Here is a 23059-nt window from a genome sequence, read left to right as displayed (position 1 = left end):
CAGGCTGGATCAAAGGACCTTTATGTGGTTGTCAGTTTCAGGACATAATCGGGAATTTTGGTCCAAGACCTCAGACTATACAACGTCTGTCCCCAACAAAAAATTCTGATGAGTTGCATATCCTCAAGAGTGCTTGTTTATCTCAAAAATGAAACTGCCCACTTCAGCATCAGCTTGAATAATCCAGGTAGAAGTCTTTGAAGCCACACTGCTCTTCAATCTGGTGCAGGTTGCCTTCCAGAGAGCCTTCTGTATGACAAGGCTTTCCACAGGTTTCTACAGCAGACACACAGTGACTTCAGCTGGCACTTGCGGGGACGGCACTCATGTTCCTGAGGGGCTGTGGGGATGGCCCTTATAGGGATGGCCACTCATGCTCCTGTGGGGCCATGGGGATGGCACCACAGGGATGGCACTGCATTCCTGCAGGACCACAGGGATGGCACCTGCACTCCTATGGGGCTGTGAGAATGGCGCTTGCGGGGTTGGTGCTCAGCACTGGTGGGAACGGTGCTCATGGGGATGGCCCCCGCACTCCTGGGACCGGGGCCGCCGGCAACACCTTTATCAAATGCAGGCAGGGGCCATCAGAAACCCTGCCGGGGTGATGCCGAACAGCGAAACAGGACACCCGTGCTTGTTCCCCGCGAGAGGGCACTGCTGCCTCACTTTTGGGATAATCTGAACACATCCACATTTTCAAGGGAGATAAAAAGCCATTTAAGCCCTGCCTAATCAAATAAATTACAGTGCATCCAGGGAAGCTGTTTTAGTGAGTATGCGACATCCTAATTATGACTGGAGCCTCTGTAGTACTGAATGGTTTAAAACAGTGTATTAACAACATATTCAACTGTAATTTTAAAAGCTTCCTTCCTGTTCTCTGCCTAGGGTGCACTGCAGAATTAAGATGTTCAGATAAAGTTAATTAGGCTGCATCCATTTAGGAAAAAAAAAATTAAACAGGTAAAAAACCATTAAACAGGTAACTAAAATGTCTAGACCAGTAAGGTAGAAAGACCATTACAACCAATTGCTGAACTAGAAGAATCAAATACTCAAAGTGATACAACTTAGGAAAAAAGCATAAGTTTTTTTGATAATGACTGACATTAAAGATAGCATTTAAACAATTGTGTGTTACATACTTAGTGAAGTCATTTGTGTGACTGTTCTTTAATTGGAGGGTGAATTTTATGACTGATGTAGTATTTTACAACATGTGCCAATGGACAGCCTTTTAGTTAGCAAAACGTATGGTCATTTTAAAATGATGGAAAGTTTTAATTTCATGAAAGCTGGAAGGTTGCTTAAGTGTTGTAATTTATTGCTTTATACAGGTGTTCTTACAGCTAGTAAGAATTAGCTGCTTTGCATAACAACAAAATTACCCATAAGAAACATAATGAGCATAATGAAGTATACTGAAAACAGAGTTTACTTTAGGAAGAATAGGAAGTGAAGTGTAAAAATGAATGAGTAAACAGATTTTGTCTCATTCTCTCTAACAGTAATTTGAAATCTGAGACAAGCACAGGGAAATACATTTACAAAATCTTTGTACAAATTTTAAAAAAGCAACTATAGCCTGAGAAACATTAAAATATAACAAACGAGAGACCAAATTCAATCTTTTGATGTACCACTGACATCTGAAGTCTACTGAAATATTCTTTACATTTTGCTTTTTTTATTTTTTAGTCCAAAGCAGCAATCAAAATATTAAGACCAGATCTACCACATTTAGGGCTCAAAAGCATATGGTACTTCACTATTACAATGAATCCTTCCTGGGATATATCAACATCGGCAACCAGTCTAGTGCAGATCTGTTTGCTCCAAGCGCACTTTCCTCAGGTATAGCACTCATCGAAAACTACCTCCACATTCCCTCAAGAGCTTTTATGAAAGATGTCCTTGTTCCTCCTCCCCAAAATCAAGTGAGAATGTTTCATTAACAGCCAAAGGCACACAAGATTGATTTTTGGTCTGTAGCTAAAGAAGATTTCTCGGTTATTACTGATGTTCTTCATTGTTCCTCAGTAAACCAGCTCAGTAAGTATTTATAGCTGCTGAGATCGCCCAGAAGAATGCTTTGTGTTCAGACAGCTCATATAAATATTTTTACTACCTGTTGCTTCCTTTTTTTAGCATCTTTGAGTTTTTCCGTGGCTCAGTCTCCCCTTCACGTGAACTCTGCGATTTATCTCTGAAAGAAAGAAACAAGAAAATAAAACATAATTGTAGACCAAGTTTTTCAAAGGCTATGATTCTCTCTTTAAATTCATTTTGATATGCGGAAAAAGGAGCTTGTTACATGATTACAATTTTTGCACTTGCAGGTTTCAGCTGTCACTGTTTAGCCTGCCAAAACAAGGTTGCATAAAGATAAATGTTCCTTTGTTGTGTCCCTGCTCCCTACGCATGTATCCCTTGCTGGCTGTGGGAAAGGAGTGTGTGAAAAGGGTTGATGCCATCAGGGAAAGGAGCCATCTTCTGAAGTCAGTCCCGGGCTGAGGTCACTCAGGGGATAAATACTTTTCCCCAAAGGCCTGTGGCTCCTGAGAACCAACTGTTTGCTTTGCCTGTCAACAGGATTTTCTCTGCTCAATATATCAAGCCCCAGCGACCAGCTGGCTGGTTTGATCTGCCCGTAGTAATCAGCTGGCATCTTTCAGGTTTGTAGCTATTTTTCCTCCTCCAGTTAGCACCCCAGCATAAGCCAACCGAAACATCTATCAAGAAAATCATTGTTAGAGCTGCTACCCTGATCAGCCAAAGACTGGCGCTTGCCTTTGTTCGTGAAATAAAAGTGGTAGTTGAAAGCCTAAATACCAAAGACCATATTTTGGTTGCTATAAGTCAGCCTAGTTCCATTGGATTCAATTGTCTGTGCTGATTTATGCTCTCTGTGACCCAGGTTTTAAAAACCTACTTAGAAGAAATTTGGAAACATAGTATTTTTCGTTTCTCTACATAAAACAAAGTTATTTATAAAATATGTAACAGCATAGACAAGCAAACTCAGATGACTTTTGAAAATTTAAAATAAGAATGGGGAAAAAAAGGTGAGGTATATGTGAGAGGTAAATACTAAGGAAGATCAGCTAATGTAGGTGTTATATTTTGGTTTTGACTGACATACTTGCTTAGGAACTAGATTTTGTTCTGTTTTTTGTAAAAGGCTTTTTCAGGGGATAGCGTTTTTTAACGTCTACTGTACCTGTATAAGCCAGAAGTCTGTCCAGGGGGCTCTTGAATATTTTCATGAGAATCACCTTTGTCTTCTGATTCTGGAGACTGAAAGGTCTTTCTTTTTGCGTTTGTTTTTTCCCCTGAAGAGACACAGACATGCGAGTTAAAACCCCCCACAGATCTTACAGCTTGTTTCTTTCTGATTAATCTAAAGCAGAAGAATATACTCTAATTTCTAGTATAGTAACACTTACGTATATATTTGTTGTTATGCTAAGGGACTGATTCCAGTTTACATTAGTACAGAGTATTGTTTTTTGACTATCCATTAGTTACCACAGAGTAGATCTTCAGCTTGCATGCTTGCCAGACACTGAAGTGAGTTTCTGTGAAGTGGAACAGCTGAAAGCACTATCATGCATTTTCTCAGCAAATAATTGCATGTGGTTCTTAACTACCAGCAAATAGAAGAAAAGTCACTTCATAATTTTATGTAATTTGAGACAGAACAATCTGATGTTAAAAAGTCACGGTTTCTAGGACCTTGAGCTAAGCTTCCACATCTGTCCCTAGGGTCAGCGTGCACACCAGAAGAAACAGCTCTGCGTGCTTGGAAAACGATCGACTGAGGAAAGAGACTTCAAAATTGTCCAGGTGAGTGAGCTACTTTTCCCTTTCAGGAACCTGTCTCACCTTTCAGCTTCTTTCAAATGTAACGCAAAATGTTTCATTCAGATATTGATAGAGGGATTCCACAGGTGGAAGATGCCACACGATGAGAATGTGCACATTCAGCTCGTGCCAAGTGTGGATTAGGGAACACAACTGCTATTCTGACAACTTGTCCCTAAGTGTCTACTGAACTAACGAATTAGTCTAATTTGTTAAAATGGCAGGAAATTCATACAATTATTTAAGATTTCCTGATTCAATAAGGTTTTACTTTTGAATATGTGTGTGGGAAGGTTGTTTCTTGCATTCTACTCTGAGAAGGAAAGTTGGGTGACTCAGCTCTGCTGTCCTCCAAAAACTTAGTGATCAAACTGAAGATGATAAAAGATGATAAAGATGATGATAAAGATGAAAACAATAATTGTGGTTTGAACAATTAAGTCAAAGACTTACCTCAATGGACACAATGTCAGCTATTGGCTAAAGAACTGCTGTGGAGTGAGGAAATGTGACATTTATTTGTGGTTCTGCTATCAGCAAGCTGGGTGACCTTAGAAGGTCACCTTATTTCTCTATGTCCCAATTTCCCCAACTGTCAGGGAAATAGCATGGACAAAAAAAATCTCTCCTAAAACCATACTGTGTTGTACTGCAAGACATGCGCTGATATGTGGAACAATGTAGTAACTTCCCTGGAAGAAACACTGTTTAGCTGCCACTGAGTGTACTCTAGCAGGTAAGCACTGCTACTCCAATACTAATTAATGGATAATCGTCCTTGGACACATCTGCCAGAGGAGATTATTCATAAGAACAAATAGGAGCTTTAGCCTATTGGGGCATGGTATCCGGCTAATATCAGTGATGTGGAAAATTGCTGTAATAAGGGCAGGGCAGAATGTAATCAGTAGAATAATACCAGATTTTTTTTCCTGTTTGAAAAAAGAATTAAACATTTTACAACAAAGGCCCAGAAGACTATTTATTTCTAAAGGCTTGTTTTCCCTTTTGCTATATTGATTTAAGGAGGCTATGGGGGGGGGGGACGACATATTCTGGGCCAAATATCAGATGGCCCATATCAGCATTGATTAAAATATTAATTGCCTATTCATACTGCCTCTTTTCTGAGCCCAGTCATTAAAATATGGCATAAGTGTAAGCAATCCACTGACATCGTGCCAGGAATAAAGCATTTAAAACAATTTGGGAGTGTACCAACCTGTTGGCTTGCTCCTTTTGGAAAGCTGCTTCTTCATGGGGAGTGGAACGTGGGCCAGTGTAGCTAGCTCTGTGACAAAGTCCTGCTCTGCTTCCTGCCCACAGAGATAAAACAGAAGCAAATTAACAAAAATCAGCTTGATTCTGAGTTATGTAATTCTACAAGGGATGACAAAAAAGGAGCTTGTCATGTGTCATTGCAGAATCACAGAAAACAATAGTTAGCATCAGCAATGCGTTTCCTAGTGCAGAGAGATTCAGTGTGGAGAACTAACCATAACTTCCAGTTAACAGCACTCGACATGAACATGTGAGTGATGAGGAGCAGGAGATCTGCTGTGCAACTGTGCTGATCACATCCACACTGCATTTGGCCCTGGTTCCCTTTGCTGTGGCTGTGAACTCAAGTGCACTGAGGTATTAGTAAGAAGGTTGTGTATCCTCCATCTGACTAGATGGAAAGAGATGTCCAAGTAACCAAGAAGTGAGTCTGTACTTGCAACAGACTCAGTACAGAACTGTCAACAAGGAAGACAACAATCTAACGCCTCCCCCATGTCCTAGTGATCATCTTCGACCTAATCAGTATTCTTTCTGGGAATCTGTTTCAAACCATTAGCTTGTCTGTGTGTGTTACTGGGTTTTGAGACATAGCTTCAAAGATGAAGGCAGTAGTAAGTCTTAGCACTGATTTCAGCTTGGCCATAGAAAAGACCCGCACAACCTGTCAGAGGTTTTGCCATTGACTGCTTCAGATCCGTGAGTCATTTTACCCTAATTTACCTGTAGCTGATTCTCCAGCTCAGTTTCTAGCTGATGCAATCCCAGCATCTTCTGTTTCAGAGACTCCAGACGAATCTGCTCCTGCAGTTCAAACTGAGCCAAAACCTTCTTTTGCTGCAGCACCATCCTGGTAAAGGGAAATTTGAGAGTACCCATGTTGTTCAGTTCAAGGAAGGAATACAGTGCTGGCAAAACGTATGTAGGAGATTTTGTAGAGAGAAAGGCTCATTAACAATATCTGCCCAGCCAGCTCCTGCTGGGACAACTAACTTTACTGTAGATTTTTATTTTAACTGCCCGCATTGGCTGTCCATGGAATACTGGTTCCTTTCTGAGGAAGGAATTGCAGTAGGAGTTTGGGTCATCCATCTCTGGACTTCAGGAGTTGGAATTTAGTGCTCTAATGTTAAGGTCTCCTTTCAAAACCACGGTACATTTTTCGCAGTGAATCCTCAGATCAGTTCTACTGTCTGGTTGCCAAAAAGACAAGATGTTAGAGGATCAGGTGGAAAGATAAAGGATTAAGAAGTACCTATTTCATTGAGGCTCTTCAGGACCAGGTTGAGACTGAACCAAAAATTTGACAGTGCAAAACTTGGCATCTGGAGCATTGACGTCTATATTATTTGATTGTCTTATTTTGCTGGTTAAAGATTAGTATTAATACAGTAGAACCTGAATGAATGCAACTTTGAATCTTTAATTCTTCTTTTCTCTTGCCTGATCTAACTTGAAGTAACACTGTCAATCAACCATCATGGTCCTTCAGGGAAGGAGGTGTACTACAAACTGTTCCTGGCAGCTACACATCATTAAGTTACTATCGTCATGGTCAATGCTTGCAGCACATTAGGTTTCAAAATATGCTCTTTCAACTTGTACTCATAACCTTTCACCAAAGGCCAAAACACATAAAAGAATTTCTATTGAGTTTAATAGGAGTGAGATAAATGGAAATTTTGCCATTGATTGACACGGGTCTGGGATTTGATCCTAGAAGAAATCATAATAGCAATAGGAAATGGGGCTTGATTGCCGACTAAGTGTTATGAAACCAACTTAGATACAAAACAACTTTACTCATTACTGCATTTTCTGCTTGCATGAAGGCCATTTTAACTGTATTTTATTTTAAAATACTGGAATATATTATAGGAAAAAAAATTGAAACAACAGCTAGAACTGAATTTGTATGTGAGAATAAATGATGAAGTTGACATTGAATGACTAACCAATCTTTTCTGAGGCCCTTCATTACAGGAATCCATTTCTAAACTATTTCAAAACAGGGATGAAAAACAGAAAGTGGGCAATGATTTCTTTCAATTTAGAAGCAGCAGAGTATCTAAAAAACTATTAACCTTTTTACCATGTCAAAATTGTAGATGCTATATTGTTTTGGATAATAAACAAAAAGTAAAGAAATAAAACGATTACAAAAATATATCACAGGCTTGCTAAGTCTTGCAAACATACAAAATACAGCTTTTTATGATGCTAACATATTCCTTTGGATTTGCAGTGCTTTTTTTGTTTGGACTCTAAGTTTTGTAAAATTATATTTAATTCATTACTGATGTTTATTTAATTCACATTTGAGGGATTTGGCCTTAAATTTAGTGCAAGTAAGCCTGACTGTCCAAATCTTGGCATTTTGAATATTATTCATGCATTCACATTTATTCAACAGCAAACTAACAAGTTTAAAGCAGAAAAGATGTAACGTAATGAATTGAACAGCATCAGTTCCCATCCTTCATTTTAAATTTCTTTTTAAAATTGGTGTATGTTTCGGAATTGTTTTTTGTTCTCTCTTTAACTGTCTATACATAGTTCTTCAGTCTTTAATTAATGAGCATCAAAAAGTTTAATAAGAATGTAATTTTCTGTGATCAAAAGGCAGACATAATTTGGCAACAGATACTTCTTTTCTTGCAAAGACAAAACATAAAATGCAAAACCAAGACATTTATTAAGCTAGACACTTACATAGATCAACAACAAGTAACAACATTAAAATAGAGCTGGCAGTATTCCTGCCTGCTCTTACCTTTGATGGACTGCAGACGATATGTCCAGGAGGCCTTTGTTCGGTTTTTCTTTCAATGCCTGTTCATTCTCTTGTTTCTTTCTAAGTCTGCTCCTTTCACCTCTTTCTGCTGAAATAACACTTCTGTAAAATTTTCTGCTCAAAATTACAAACTTTACTTTGAACTGGGGCAACTTTTCAATTTATGTTTCGCATCAGCACTAATTAATGAAATTAATTTAAGTTCTAGGTGGCCTTTCCATAGAAATTGCTCTTGAGGGATAGCAAGTACTTCTTATGTACAACTGCACCGCCATTGTAATTTGTTGCATAATCAGACACCACTTTGATCGATTTAGCTCAAATGCTAATTGCCAGTGAATTCTGATTTTTATCTATTCTTCCCACTAGGCTGATTGATTAATGTGGAAGTTAAAAGAGAAATTTTATGAAAAGATCTTGATGCCTTAAATGGGACCTGAAATACCTGAATGAAAATTGCAACGTCAGACATAGGGTAGGTTTCCTCACATCCGCTGTTGTGGATGGCTGCTGCTTTGGAGCATGCAGAGGGAGGGAGGTGGATGGATACACAACAGATCGGGAGTGAGAAAGCTCATCTGGGAACCATCCTACCTTTTCCTAGCATCTGGGAAGCTTGGCGGGCACCTCTCCTGCCCAGGCACCGTCCAGGAGAGTAGTTACTGGCTGTCCCCAGGCCAAGGTGGGCTGGCCAGGAGAGGGGAGATGCCTCCACCTTTCTTCCTGTGGCTGTGCCAGGCAGACCATAAATTAAAATTTGCACGGCCAACAGAGGCAAAAGGAAGCAATATCCTGCTGCATGATGTTAGGTAGACCCCCTGGGAGAGGGATGCCCGGCATTATGGTCCTTACTTGTTGGGCTGTGACGTATTTTCCATCTAACTGTCACCTGATGAAGTACAGAAGCAATTTCCTAAGTGCATATGCTAACTGCTGGGCTATTATACATTATGTGGCCCTACTGCCAACGTTGCTGATGAAAAATCTTGTATTTTAGAGATAGGTTGCAAGTGTATTTGGTAAGGAGAATCATTCCCTCATTGTGGTAATTGTGCTTGCAGGCTGTCTGATGGATCAGCCCCTTAGAAAAGGAAGAAACGCGTATGCTCTGCCTCCGGGCTGAGCTCGGATGGGAAGCAGCTGGCTGGCAGGGCTCAGGGCATCTCAGCTGCACCCAGGGGCACAGCTCCGGGCTGTTAAGTGTCAGAGAGAGACATTTAAGTGCTGCTAGGGTGACACAGCAGCTGAAAGGAGAAAGGCACAAGGTTTGCATCACAAATTTGGACTTTAATTAAAGGAGGGCTGGGACATATTAAACCATCGAAGTTCCTTATGGGATCTAGTACTTGCTCTTAATGTGAAAAACACCAACAAAGGGGAAGTAGCCACCCATTGTTACAGAAAAACTCAGCTGGATTGTAGCACACACATGTAGGTTTGCAATATTTTTTTCACTGTAGCTATTCATTTGATCTGTGACTTTCTGGGTTTCTCTCTGGCCACCAAAGTCTAAAATGCTCTTGTTGTTATTACTAACATAAATGCTCTCATCATCCCTCATGCCTGTAGGCTTACACTGCAGCAGAAGGGATTTTCTTTTTCTTCTATTGAAAAGAAAATGCGATCTTGTAGTAGCTGCTTACACATGTAAAATTCTTCCTTGTACTTCATGGAACAGCAATACACTGAAACAATAATATATCCACACAAACACTGAGAGACAAAATATTCTAAAGGAGTAATTACCAAAAGATTAACTGTCGTTCTAGTGGCTGGTTTCCTAGATCCCACAGCCTCTTTGGGAGACCAACTGCGAGCAATAATCCAAATGCTGATGAAGCAAAACATTCAAGCAGGTAATGGTATCCCTCTCAGTTGAGGTCAGAGCAGCATTCTGGAAAAGGCTTTGGGTTTATCCCTGGTTAAACGAACACTATTTTTTTCATTGAGAAGTATGTTTGTAGCTAGCTGGATCAGGGACAAAGAGGTCTTTAGAATGTCTTTGCGAGAGTTTAGGTAACTGATTGCCTCGCTTACTGCCAATGACTAAAATACATATTGTCAAAAATCCCAGCACAGATTTTGCTTACCTCTGTCTTCCAATATTAAAGTTTTCAAGATTTATAATAGGGCAGTGCCAAAGAGATTGGTTCTATCTTACAGCCAATGCATGTACCTAGCTCCTACTGGTGATCACAAATCCTACCAAAGTGCCCGTCCAGCCTCATCTCTGGATCTCAGCATTGAATGAGTAGGCCTGCTCTTAAAAAAAAATCTCTCTTCTGTAGTTAAAGAATCAGTTCTGTTTAAAATGGGTAACTTTATTTTTAGAAAACAGCTTTTATTCATCCACTCCATGTGTCTCAAACACTTAGTCTTTGATGTTATTGCCATTCTGCTAACTTGCTAACTTCATCTAATGTCGATAGCCTTCATCCAGGGGCAGGCAGAGTGTTTACAGAGGAAGCCAATGATCACAGTTTGCTTTTGTTCTCTTGTGCAGAAGGAACTAAGCTTCTGCCAGCAATTAAAAATAATTCCAGGAAAAAATACCTGTATTTATGTGGGATCCAGTAGTTCATAAACCTTATGAGCAGTTTTGTAACCTGTGAGAGGGTCGTGGTTGACAGTTAAGAAACAATGTGGTAGCTCACAAGCTATTCCAGGCTGGGAATGCTTGACTTTTCTCTGTCTCCTCATCCTAATGAATTTCCTGTACTTTAGAGAGTGACTTTTCATTGAGCCAGAAAAGGAATCAATATGAGAACCTCTTTCCCAAAGCTGAGGGCATGCACCTCAGAGAAAGCCGACCATCTGCCAACAATATTTGTGTTTTCTACCATGGGAGCAGGGATTGCAAACCTGGATCTTCCCCCTTCTGGGCTAATGCTCCAGCTACTGGGCTCGTCATATACCCTCTCTCCCTATGAATATTAAATTCATTGATTCATATTATTTGCTTATATTAACATGCAAAGTTGAAGAGCGTTCATCGCAGAGGTACATGGTAGGTACAACCTACACTTAGGTTACACTTAGGAGTAACACTTAGCAGCACCAGAAAAATCAACTGCTGGTGATTGTGGCTGCGGTAGTATCTCTGATCTTCACTTGATGACCCAGAGTATGTGGTTATACCATAATCTCTTTGACAAAGAGCCATCTTTCTCTGTGTGTTTGTACCAAACACAGTAATGGAGTCATGCATCTAGGATTGTATTCAAGTAGTTATTAATAACAATAATTACGATACTTCTACCACTTCTCCTTCAAAGAAAGAAATTGACCTACACATTCATTTTACTTTGCTCCTTATTTTAAATACTATATTTCTGTTACTTCTGAAAGACATCTTTACAACGATAAGAAAATGAATGCTATCTGTTAAAAAGCTGTTATTACCTGATAGTTGTCAAAATGACACATACCTTGCAAGGATTTCAATTGCTGAAGTTTTTTCCCTTCGTAACATTCTGTGATTTTTCCTAATTGTTGGTAGTAGTTTTGCACCAGTCTAGTGATATTATTGCTGGTCACGTACACACTTTCTACAGCTGTTTCCACCAGCCTCTCCTGTATTAAACAAAACAAGCAACAGCTCATTTTCTAAGTCAAGAACTGAAGTGCTTTATCTGCCTAAAACTGAAGGGCTAATATAATTTTGTACATGCATTCAAGATTGTGAATTTTGTGCTTTAGAAATGTGGCAGACTGACATGCTGGAAAAAAAAATATTTCTATACACCCGAGGAACATTTCAACATGAAAAATTACAGCAAAATCTTTCTAATGTGCCTCACCTCCATCTGGCAAAGGACCATTCCTTCAACTGCTCAATCTCTATAGCCCATTTTCCCTTTTACTCGCAGCAAAGTAAATCAATAAACGTGTAGCTCTACTACACTTTCCATCATACAGAAAATCTGAATATTTACTTTGCAAGAATTTCATTAATCTATGAATTATGAATCTATAAATTAACATTAAGCTATTAATGTATGAATACTATTAATTAACCTTAAACTCTTGATTAACAGATAATCACCTCAATTTCTTCCTCATTTTTCTGATTCCCTTTGTAATCAAGAACTCTTTTAATTCTTTCATATTCTGGGGTTTGGCTTAATGAAACCTGGTTTGCCTGCTGAGCCAGTCTACACCGGTCTCAGTTTATGAATAGTTTGTACAGTATCTTTAGTTTTAAATGTTTCCCACAGATACTTCCAAGCATAGGCTAATACATAAATGAAGTTTCCCTCCATTTTATCAACGTAGTTTTCGTTTTGTTAAGAAAGCTGTTGTTGATGGTTTTAATACCTTGAAGTCCAGCCCATCATCTGAATTTTTTTTTGCAGCTTCTTGTCGGGCATGCTGCAGCAGTGTCTGCCCGATCACTTGCTCCATGTGTTGCTGAAGAAAATGAAGAGCTTCTTGGATTTCAGTGACTAACTGCTGGTGAAATTCTAAATGTGTTTGCTGTGTTTCTTCCTCGAGCTTCTCTTCTTCTTCCAGAATGTGGGACTCCTGGTAGTCGGACAAAATTATAGCAGGTACTGTGTCACATAAATGCATTCATAAATTTATTCAGCTTCACTGTAAAAAATATCCCATAACAATTCAGAACATTATTCTTTTAATGCTTAGAATCATCTAATTTCCAGTGTAAATTTATGTACTGCCACTCAACACATTTGTCTTCGCACCAAATATTCAGTATCTCAAATATTAATTTTCCCTCCCTGGTTTTGGCCTCCCTCATGATATATATGAGGTAATAGTTGCATCCTGTCTCACCAGTCATTCCCAAGCGATGTATTCCCATCTTTATATTATGTAGTGTTGAATTTGGTCCTATTTCTATTCCAAATAAGAACAATCTATCTCAAATATCCCAATTTCAGTAAGAGATAACTGTGGCTGCCTAGAGAAGAGCAGAAGCATGAGGCAAGTGTACAGTTAGATTGCTGCAATACTCATCCCATTTGTGGGCATCTACCTGAGGAAAAGTCAGTGTATTTTTACCTAAGGCCTTTGAGAGGGTTTTCTGCCCTGGATGTGTTTAATAGCACTCAGAGTCTATTTTACACTCTTGCTACTACAGCATCCTGAGGTTGTGTATTCAACAGTTTATCAACATATTTCTTAGTTTTGAACCTACTATCTAATAGCTTTGCTTGATGCTCTCTTATTCTAGTATTAAAAACAAGAAATTAGAAAAAAATGAACAATTGTTCTGTATTCAGATATTTTATGCCAGTTTTGAAACCTATGACCCAGAAGACACTCCTCCTTTATGCTGAAGAGTTGTAGTCTCTTGAGTTCCTTTGACCATCCTTGCCACCATTTTCCAGGCTTCTTCTAGTTCTGTTGTATTATCCACGCGATGGGGAGGATGGCAGCGAGCAGAGCCATACACCATACTGAAGGTGTGAATACGACCATGGATTTACGCAGTGACATTCATACATTTTTCCCCTTTGGCTGCCACTTTTATTTTCTTTTTAAATTTGCTTCCTCATTTTTATGCAATGCTTCTTCATGAAATCAAACACCATCGTGGTGGTTATTTTGCCTTCTGATTGTTGTGCCAGGATGTTAAACTCGACTGCATTATGGTCACGGTCTCAAAGTGGTTTTTTTTGCAGCAACAGTTTTAAAACAGACTTTGAGCACTGCCCTGGACCAGGCTAAGAGCCATGTCTGATTTTGCTGTGTGAGTGACCAGCTGCTTCACAAAGAGTCATGATGCTGTCTCGGGGTCCAGAAGTTTAACTTGACTTCACTCCCCAGTCTGTGTAGGAACCTCAATCTTCTCTATTTCTATTTGGACCCAGAATTTCAAATGCATTGAGCTTCCACATTATTTTCCTTGACAATTAACTTTTTGTAACCCGCTTTTACTCTATATGCTCTTTAGCACACAGTCGTACACACTCTCCAGCACAGCCTGTTCTTTCTCGTATGTACCCTGGTATTACAGTTTTCCACAGGTTTTGAATTTGCTCGTCTTTTTGAGCTGCTGATGTCCCCTCTATCAATATTCTCATTTAAGGCTAAATAAAATGAAATTATTCTGTGGGATTCTATAGTATGTACATTCCTTCTGGGAAATAGGAGATGCAAGTAGGAAATAACCTGCTCTGCCCACGTTCATCTGTGAAAAATAATGAAATCCCTATTAATGCTGGGTTATTCTGACACGTCTTTCTTAATAGCTCGGGCATGTGTTTTTGAGTTTTTTTAAGACAGTGGTAGGTCATAAAACAGTTTCTCTTTTTTTAAAAGACCCAAATGTCATGTCGTCATGACTCAGCTAGGCTTCTGCACTTCTATTTTCCGGAATGAAACTTACATTTTATATGAAATAAACAGATTAATTTCCCCTTAATGCTGTCTGCAAGTCTAAAATTGGCACAACCTCAAATTAAATTTAGCTAAAAATACTCTATTAGTACAGGTTAAAACTCTGTCTGAGTGCCTGCAAATCAACCTCCTCGTTAACTCTTTACACATTAGTTGTAGTTTTGGAGGATCTTCCCAAATCCACATCTAGTCCGTATTTCTCCTTTGGCAGCATGGATCTTTATATATATTTTGAGGCATTTCCTTTCTTTTTAGCTGGCCTTGGAAAGAGGTTGTAATGGAGAGGCCAAAAGAACACTAATACCTGGGGACACTTGATTTTTGTTAGGGAACACAGTGATTACATCAATTAATGTCCCTGTGGGAGCTAAGTGACTGCATGAGAGAGAGTAGTGGAAAGCACATAAATACAAAACAAGATTAACGCAGTCATATGAGTTTATATTTCATTATTCAAGATCTTTACACTTCACAAGGACTAGTTCAATAGAAAAATCACCTATGAAACTGGCAGCAGACCGAGCTGAATTTCCTTTTTCCTCTTCCAGGTAGGGAATTAGGATTTGTATTATGTAAATAGGAATTAGAGATGCACAGTATTATCTCAGCTAATTATGCAGGTAGGGAATAAAGCACAGAGCTAAAATGTGTCTGATGGGTTCAACCTGTACATGCAGCAACACTGGGTTGGGCAGCAGCTAACACTGATGCCTGCTGGGAGGGTCCTCGGATGGGGAAATCTGAAGTCCAGTGTTGTTCTAGGCACGTATCCAACGCAGGTAAGTATATTAACCAACAAAACCTAATATTAACCCGAGAGGTTAACCCTAAAACACATAGTCACCAAACAATTTGAGACTGACTGGTGGGACCATTAAGTCTAAAAATTCCTTCAATTTTCTCCTGTCTCCCAGCACTACAGGAGTCAGACCATTTGAAAGGAGGGCAGGGGAATGGATGCTGAGCCAGCTCAAGGACAGAGAAGAAAGAAAAATGGTGACAGTATAAAAGAATGTGCTAGGTCTTCTGGAGGAAAGAATTTCTTCTTATGACCCTCAAGTAAGGACTTTCCAAGTGTGTTTTAAGATCATTAGCAGAGTCAGTGGGAATTTCTCTCACGCTGAAACCAACCTTCCTTAAACACATTGCCATGATTTACTTCAATTAGTACTTTCATATAAAATAATTAAATCAGTTTGCTATGATGACTTTCCCACTGAGGAAAGATGATGCCTATCATATTGCAAATAGATGAAGTACTAGGGAATTTAAAATGTCTGCGCAGACTAAAATAGATATACACTTAGGTACCTCCCTTGTCGAGAGTGGGTGCGTTTTTTGACAGAGAAGATTTTCCTTTCTATTCAAAATTTGAACATTTTTATTGCTTGTGATCTCCTACAATGCCAGACATTACAGTGCATGAGGGAAACGAGCAGAACCCTGTACCTACCACTGCTTTCTGTAGCTGCCACTGATCTTCATCTTGGCAGTGGGAAGAGCTCTTCTGCAGGACATGCTGCTCCCGCAGCTCCTGAAGCAAGCTCTTCTTCCTGGACATCCTCATGCGGGTCAGAGTAGCCATCCCAATGTTTCGGAGAGTTACCCTTCTGAGTACTGAAGACAGCAGAAGCCTGTGTTTTTGCAATATATAGTTCACAGACCTGTAAAAAGGACCATAAAAAAAAAAATCAACCAACTAAACTGCTTGCTGATTTTGCATGCAGGTTCCACAGAGCAATTGCACAAAGATAACAAAATTGCGATTTATTCTATGTAACATTTTCCCATACAAAGCATGTCTTAGAATGCTTTTCACTTACAAAGTACAGGTACCATAGCGACAGATTTCTAGTTCGGTCATGCCAAAGTTAAATTAAAACAAAAATATGAAGAAAAGAGATGAATAATATCTCTCGTAGTTCACATCATTTATCTCATAAGAAAAAGTGTTTTAATAGAAGATTTTAGATAAGATAATGTAATGAGAACTACAGGAAAGCTATTTTAAGTTGTATGAAATGCAGGACAGCATGCCTTTGATTAGCAATGGGGCACTCTGTGAAGAGACCTTGAAAAGGCTAGTGTTAGCCAGCAGGGCAGACATGGCTGGAGCAAGTTGGTGGTGACTTTTAAAAAAAGAAAGCAAAACTTGAAGTTGATTCTGGACAAAGTGAATGAAAAATTAATAGAGCTGTTTGCAGATTTGGATAAAGTTGATATATTTCACAGTGGGTTTGTGTCTGAATCCAATTTGTGTGTTTGTGTAAGGCATCGCGAGCCCTCTGTAAATACTAAAGTCTGGGGAAATGTAGAAGTCAAGAATGTGAAAAAATATGGTTTAATTGAAAAGTAGAGTCAAAATAATGGGGTGCAATGGCAAAAATACCAATATTCCAGACAGATAGGTCTTCAACTGATTCTTTGGTAATGAGAAGACCAGGGTGAATTGATGTTTGATATCTTAATCAAATCAAAAAAAGGCAGATAACATAAAATTTTGTTTTTTTGAGAAGTATCTCTATTAAAGGGACTTTTAGCTGAACATAGGTGAGATAATGCTAAAAGTTTCTTTGGTGAATACGGACAGAGAATGCAGAGGAGTCGTTACTACGCAAGGGTGTGGTCAGCTGCACTCTAATGGCAGAAAGCAAAGGTAGAGGTAAATGATGCTCGGCTGAGCATTTTATCCTGAAGGACAGCCAGCTCCAGTGTGACAAACAGAGTGCAAAGTGAGGCTGGTTCAACATTGGGAATCATTCACAAACAGAGGAGTAGATATACAGAAAGCGTACCACTTGACAAATCACAGAAAACTACTTTTCATACTTACCAGGAGTCGTGATATTTGATGGTTTTGCATGATCAGTGCTAAACAGGGGGCAATTAATATTCATTCAGACAAAAAGCTACAGTAACTGTCTCTTTGGCTGAAAAAGCTAAGAATCCTGCACTGCTTTCCCCAATGGACTGTACACGCTTTTTTTGTTGTGCATGCAGTTTTACAGTACTGCTTAGTGATAAAACCATACTTACTCATCACTGAGGCCTCCTAGTCTGCTTACGACACCTTGAATGATCTTCTCTTGTTTCTCAGATAGGTGTTTTTGTATCACAGCAGACAGGGCATACTCCTTTAGCCATAGCTAAAAAAAGGGAAAAGTGGTACAATTGTAAGATACTTTGATTTCAGTTATTCTAATCATTATATTATGAACCAGCATTATTTTTTCTTAATAGTGCTACAATCAATCCTCTCTTTGAAATATCAAATTCATACTGAATTCCAATCATTCTACTTAAGAATATTTTTTTCAATGCTCAAAGTCTGACCCAAAGCTCACTGAAAAGAACGAGAGCTTTGCACTGATTTAGACCAGTTCTGAGCTGTGTCTCCTACAGATTTTCTAGTTTCTGCAAGCAGAGGACCAAGGGAAAAAGAACAATGATGCACAAAATATTGCATTGACTCTTATCAACTTGTTCCAGTGGGCTTTTTATTTGATTCTTTTCCCCTAGTAGAGAACGGAGGTTTTATTTTCACTGAACAAAATAAAGATACCATCTTCCATCATGCTTTTGTGTATAGTGAACAGTGATGTCTAATAGTTAGAAATGGAGATTGGGTTATTAGTTTTACTGATTATAAGCATACAGCTCCTTCAGGGTGATATTTAGATCAGAGAATTTAATCTTTACAGGTTTTGATGGATTTTCTGTAAATTTTTGGAGATACAGACTTTGATTTTGTTTAGTGCATTACCAGCATTTAATGACTAATAAGCCATAAATGAAATGACTGTGAGGCCTAAACTCTATTAATGTGAGGTGAAGAGTATATTTTAGGCTATATTGGCAGTTGGATAAATGCAGGCTGCTTGCAGACGTAAGCAGAGCCCTAAATTATATATAAAACTCAGGCTCTCTGACAGTTTCACTTCATGTTCTAGCCTCATTGGGACTAAATTTTCTGCTATAGTAGACAGCAAGACTGCACTAGATCAATATATCTCATCTCCTAGCAAAGAATTAGATGTGTAAGATGCAACCCCTGTTAGTATTAGGAGTGTTACTGGGCTTTCATACTTGTTAGCCTTTTCCTCGGGAAGGAGTGATCTGTGTGGGAAAGAGGCTTTATCTGTGCAGACAGAATGACCTCCCCTGGGAGGTACTGAACATCATCAACCACTTGTAAAAGCTAAGTGTATTTATTTCTTTGATAGCACGTTCTCTTTAGTATACACAGCAATACATATATTGACTGCCCTCCATGCAGAAAACCTTGCCAAAACACATGCTCCGGAGTCGGATGCCTAGGGAAGGACGGGCGAGCAGTGAGCACATGACAGACGGAAGGAGTTCAGCCGAGGTGGGGAGGCAGCGTGGGGAGGAGAGTCTGCACAGCCCCGGGGAGCCCGGCAGGTCTCCCGGCCGGAGCCGCGAGCCAGAGCTGTGCAGCCGGGCCTCCGAGCTGATACGTCCGGGCAACGCTGCGAACCGCAGACCGCGGGGGAGTGCAGCATCTGCCACCCCAAGTGTCACATTAAGGGTGGTCAGGTCTGCAGGTTATCATCGTGGCAGGTGCCAAACACATGCCTGAGGCAATAACTATCCCAGCATTTCTCTTCAGCAGGTTTTTGTGGATACCATTTCCTAGTGTTTCCTAGTGCTTCACACCTGTACATATGCCCAGTTTACCAAGCCCATCCATTGCAGGGGGTATTGTAATGTCTCTTTCAGCAGTTACAAGAAGAAGGGCTGCAAATGACCTTTTATTTTGCAGAAGAGTATTTTCAATGACAGACTGCCTGTGGCTAAGTTGTGCCTTCCCATCATTTTTCAGAGACTTGGTTATTAATTGAGAAGTTGTTCTTAAAGTGCGTATCTGCCCGTGTACTCTCAAACAGCATGAGGATTAAATCTGATGTAGATCACCAAGATAGGGAAGACGGGAGAGTTTTCTTTGATTTACAATTGGAATTGCAAATGTTACAATATTGCAGCCAAGAAACAAAACACTTCTGCTTTCAGTACATCCTGTCCAAAAAGGCACTCAGAATGATAACAAAGACAGGGATTGTAGTAGGGATTGCCATAGCTGTTTACTTCGTATTGCTTATTAAGAAATAACATTGTTCTGTAATGGTGAATGCAGACTTTCTTTTAAAAGCAAAGAATGAGTCATTTCCACTGAGAGTACATCTAACACAAGCTGTATGCAAAATACAAAAAAGGTCTCCTCACCCCTCTGAGACCAATGGGAAGCTTATAATGCAGTATAAAATCACCCCTGGCACACAGTTATTAAACTGAACAGTGGAAGTGTATAAGCCATATAAATAATAAGAGAACAAATTTAGAGGAAAGAAAGGGGATTACCATGCATTTAAGAGGAGGTGATAAATAAGGAAGCTTTAGATTTGGACCAAATAATAAACTATCACTTTATCTCAGAAAGACCATTAGGAAGATGATCAAGATGGCAAGGATAAAATGGGAATAGGAACAGAATACTATATGTCTTATTGGTAGTAACACTTCAGCTACTCACTAGGATGAACTTGGAGGGGCTGGATATTTTCCACTCCCCAAATACTAGAACTCACACACACAAACACAAATGCAGCATCAAAGATTCTCTGTGAATCTTAATTTGAGGCTGGTGGCATATGGCTGAAAAATAGCAAAAAAGGACAGCTATTTCATCAAACCAGGATAAAAAGTCCCCTTTTGAGCTGCACTGATCTTCCACCACTTGGCCAAGTTGCCTGGAGCTTTTTAAAGCTTTTCCTTTTCTTGGGGATGGTCCTACACTGCTGGAACACTCAACACTGTTCAGGGAAGATGGGGACCTCCTCCCATTACATTATATAGAGTTCTATATATATTTCATAGTTTTGCCTTTCCACCTTCCTGCACTCAAAGAGGCTGAGAGAGGCCACCAGAAAGTCTGGATCTTCAGTCAGACTGGGCCTGGGCTGCCTGAAGAGGAACTGTGTTGTACCTAAATTAGAAGCTCTCTTAATGCAGCATTCCACATCACTTTCTGGTTCATCTCAGCACTTGTCCAATATAATGTCACCAAAATATTGATAAATACCGCAAGATCAGTACAAACAAGATTGAGAAAATGACTGTGTTCTGCACTTGGTGGCTGGAATGGAGCATGGGATCTCTGATTCCTCGCCTGCTTTTAACTGTTAAAATCAGGGACAAAATCATTGTCAGTGGGAGGGTGTTTGGGCTGGAGGACATGGAACTCAGAGGAGTGTTAGGCTACTTGAAGAGTCATTCCAATCACCACGAAAAAATGAATCTCTATGAAAGTGAGAGAAAGCAATAAAAAGCACACCATGTCAGAACTGATAAGCAGATGCTGATTGACCTCTGTGGGTGTCAAGCAATGATGTGGCAATGGATGGAAATCTCCTCACCTCCCTGTGTCTCTGTATGTTGCTTGGTGTCTGGTTTCCTGGCAACAAGTCAATATGAGATCTTCTGGAGCATAGCTAACAGAGACTATTACTCTTTGGCAATAAAGGTGTTGAGTATGCCTTTGTAAGTAATGGAAACTTTTTTTTTTTTTTGAGTTAGACCTCAGATGCAATAGCAAATTAGACCCAGGTAAGCTCACTCTTTCTGCAACTCTCAGTTTGACACTTTTAGCACAGATTCTTTCAGGAAATCGAAGGAAAGCAATTTTGCTCTAACAGCCTGTAGGTGGTGTGTGATGCACGCTGAATGCCAATAAGTAAGTTAAACAAGTGCAACACTTTGCCCTGTGTAACTAGTGCACAGACATTAATGCTGTTCTACAGAAATCATTAGACCACTAAGATTTAAACAAATAACACAATCAAAAAGTTTTAAGAAGCTCCCACGGGCTCACAAGGGGCTTGATCTGGCCTCCAGTGCAATCAAGAGGTTAAAAAAAAAAAAAGACTTAAATACAGCTATCACGATTTACACCAGCTCAGGATCTGTTGCCCTTGTGAGTGGAGGGAGTGAGTCCACATGATCACCAGATTTATTCCTATTTGCTAGGAATTCCTATTCCTACTCATGTCCTCAAGCTTGTGAGGCAAAAGTGAAATAAGAAACAGAGCTTTTCTTTTCCAGCATAAAATAGATTCTGTTCCCTCAAAGGACCTTATATCCCAGACATGTTTTAAATGCTAGGAAAGATAAAACAAATGCACTTCAGGTTAATGGGAAAAAATGTCTTTGTGAGTCACCTTGGTAAGCACACTTCAATACCCTGGTGAAAAGCCTTCTGGTGTTAGACAGTCTTCCCACTTCTGTAGAGCAGATGACTATGTAACTCTTAGTGCAGCATGTTTATCAAAAGGCAAATGAGAGATATATCTCCTATAGGAAAATGCCTGGTAAATTAAAAGGCCTGTCGATACGAATGTAGATTTATGGGCTCTTCTGTCATACTCAGCACTGTAACATCTGCGGGATCTCCCAAATGACGTGAACACCCATCCCAAGTGTTTAATCTCTCTTTTCCTTCTTTCCCAAAGGGGGAAACCAAGTTGTCCTTTTTGTAGGGTACAAGTGCCTCTTTATTGCTTAAATGTACATGCTGCTGGGTTTATACTAGGGAAGGTCCAAGAAAAGCACTTTGCATTTGAATGAAGATGCTGAGCTGTGTGATGTTTTTCAGACTTGTTTATACAGGAAAATCTCCAGACTAGCTGGAATAGCTATCCCTCTGCATGCTCTCTTTGGAGATACAGCAGACTTTTTTCCAGTTTAGTTCAAGCTACTTCTAAAAAGCTACATGCTAAAGTTGGAAAAGCCACTTAAACTCCTGCAAGGAATACCATCTTGAGGAATCATATATTTTCCAATAAAGAGGTCTCCTCTAGAAATTTAATCTGCAGAATGAGTCATCCTTAGGAAAGCTCTGTCTGCTGTTCAGGCAATTTTTATGTTGAATAAGGCCCAACTGCAGGTGCTGGTGACCCAGAGAACAATGTAGGAGTTCTGTCATTGCTCAGTGAATACCTCCTTTGATAGCTCAGTAATTATTGTTAATGATGTCAGCAAACCCTTTATTTTTTTTTCTTGAGCCAGAAAGGCATCTACTTTATATTATGAATGCTGTGACATACTGAAAGTGATGGAAAGTCAGCCTTCTAATTTAAATACCCTATACTTGGGCATGACTTGAACACTGGTATCCATGTACAATGAATTCACTATATAGTGCTGTCCAGGGACCTATCATCCAGCAGCTGGGTGCTGGAGACTAGTCCTTTGCCAAACTAATTCTTTTAATCCCTTGGGAAACAGTACTGGGGTGCTGGTCTCTCCACTCAACCACTCTTATAAACTGAGTCCAATCATAGTAACAGCAAATCCGTAAACTGTGTCTGGAACAAAACTTTAGAACTGAGATGTCCCCCTGCATGGGAGCTATTAAACTACATCCTCTTTGGTCTCAGGACTGTTGTATTAATTTTTGAACAATGGCTGAGATTCAACAGGAGAGTGGAAGGACAAGAGCAAGGGTGCCCAAATGCGCACTCTAACTTCTAGCAAATCATAAATTGCATATCAGAACCTCCTCCTTTTCTGGATGTGATTTTCAATGACAGTGGATGCCATTGTGGTGCTTTGTGCCCCATGCACTGTGGGGGACACTTGAAGGGCACCTATAGGACTGGGCTGCTCAGGTCCTTCACATGCAAGGACAGGCTTTTCATGAACCCTATGTGAACCTGACAGTGAACAGGCACCTAGATG

The 23059-nt window shown here is 39.7% G+C and overlaps 1 protein-coding gene across 2 annotated transcripts in view; it reads right to left on the bottom strand.

The window, feature by feature from the left end:
• Positions 1-1305: 1305 nt before the first annotated feature.
• Positions 1306-23059, bottom strand: part of EVC (EvC ciliary complex subunit 1) — a 57094-nt gene continuing 35340 nt past the window's right edge. For both annotated transcript variants that reach the window (XM_026121959.2, XM_026121958.2), the window contains exons 13-21: positions 17342-17451; positions 15759-15969; positions 12260-12466; positions 11371-11515; positions 7922-8030; positions 5872-5998; positions 5090-5183; positions 3224-3335; positions 1306-2209 (exon numbers count right to left, since the gene is read on the bottom strand). In XM_026121959.2, the coding sequence (XP_025977744.2) occupies positions 2128-2209; positions 3224-3335; positions 5090-5183; positions 5872-5998; positions 7922-8030; positions 11371-11515; positions 12260-12466; positions 15759-15969; positions 17342-17451 (1197 nt within the window). In that variant the 3' untranslated portion in view covers positions 1306-2127. The remainder of the gene's footprint in view (positions 2210-3223; positions 3336-5089; positions 5184-5871; positions 5999-7921; positions 8031-11370; positions 11516-12259; positions 12467-15758; positions 15970-17341; positions 17452-23059) is intronic.

This window comes from Dromaius novaehollandiae, chromosome 4, assembly GCF_036370855.1.
Source record: "Dromaius novaehollandiae isolate bDroNov1 chromosome 4, bDroNov1.hap1, whole genome shotgun sequence".
NCBI classification, from domain to species: domain Eukaryota; kingdom Metazoa; phylum Chordata; class Aves; order Casuariiformes; family Dromaiidae; genus Dromaius; species Dromaius novaehollandiae.
Note: the sequence above shows the minus strand (reverse complement) of the source record. Positions and strands in the feature narration are given on the sequence as shown.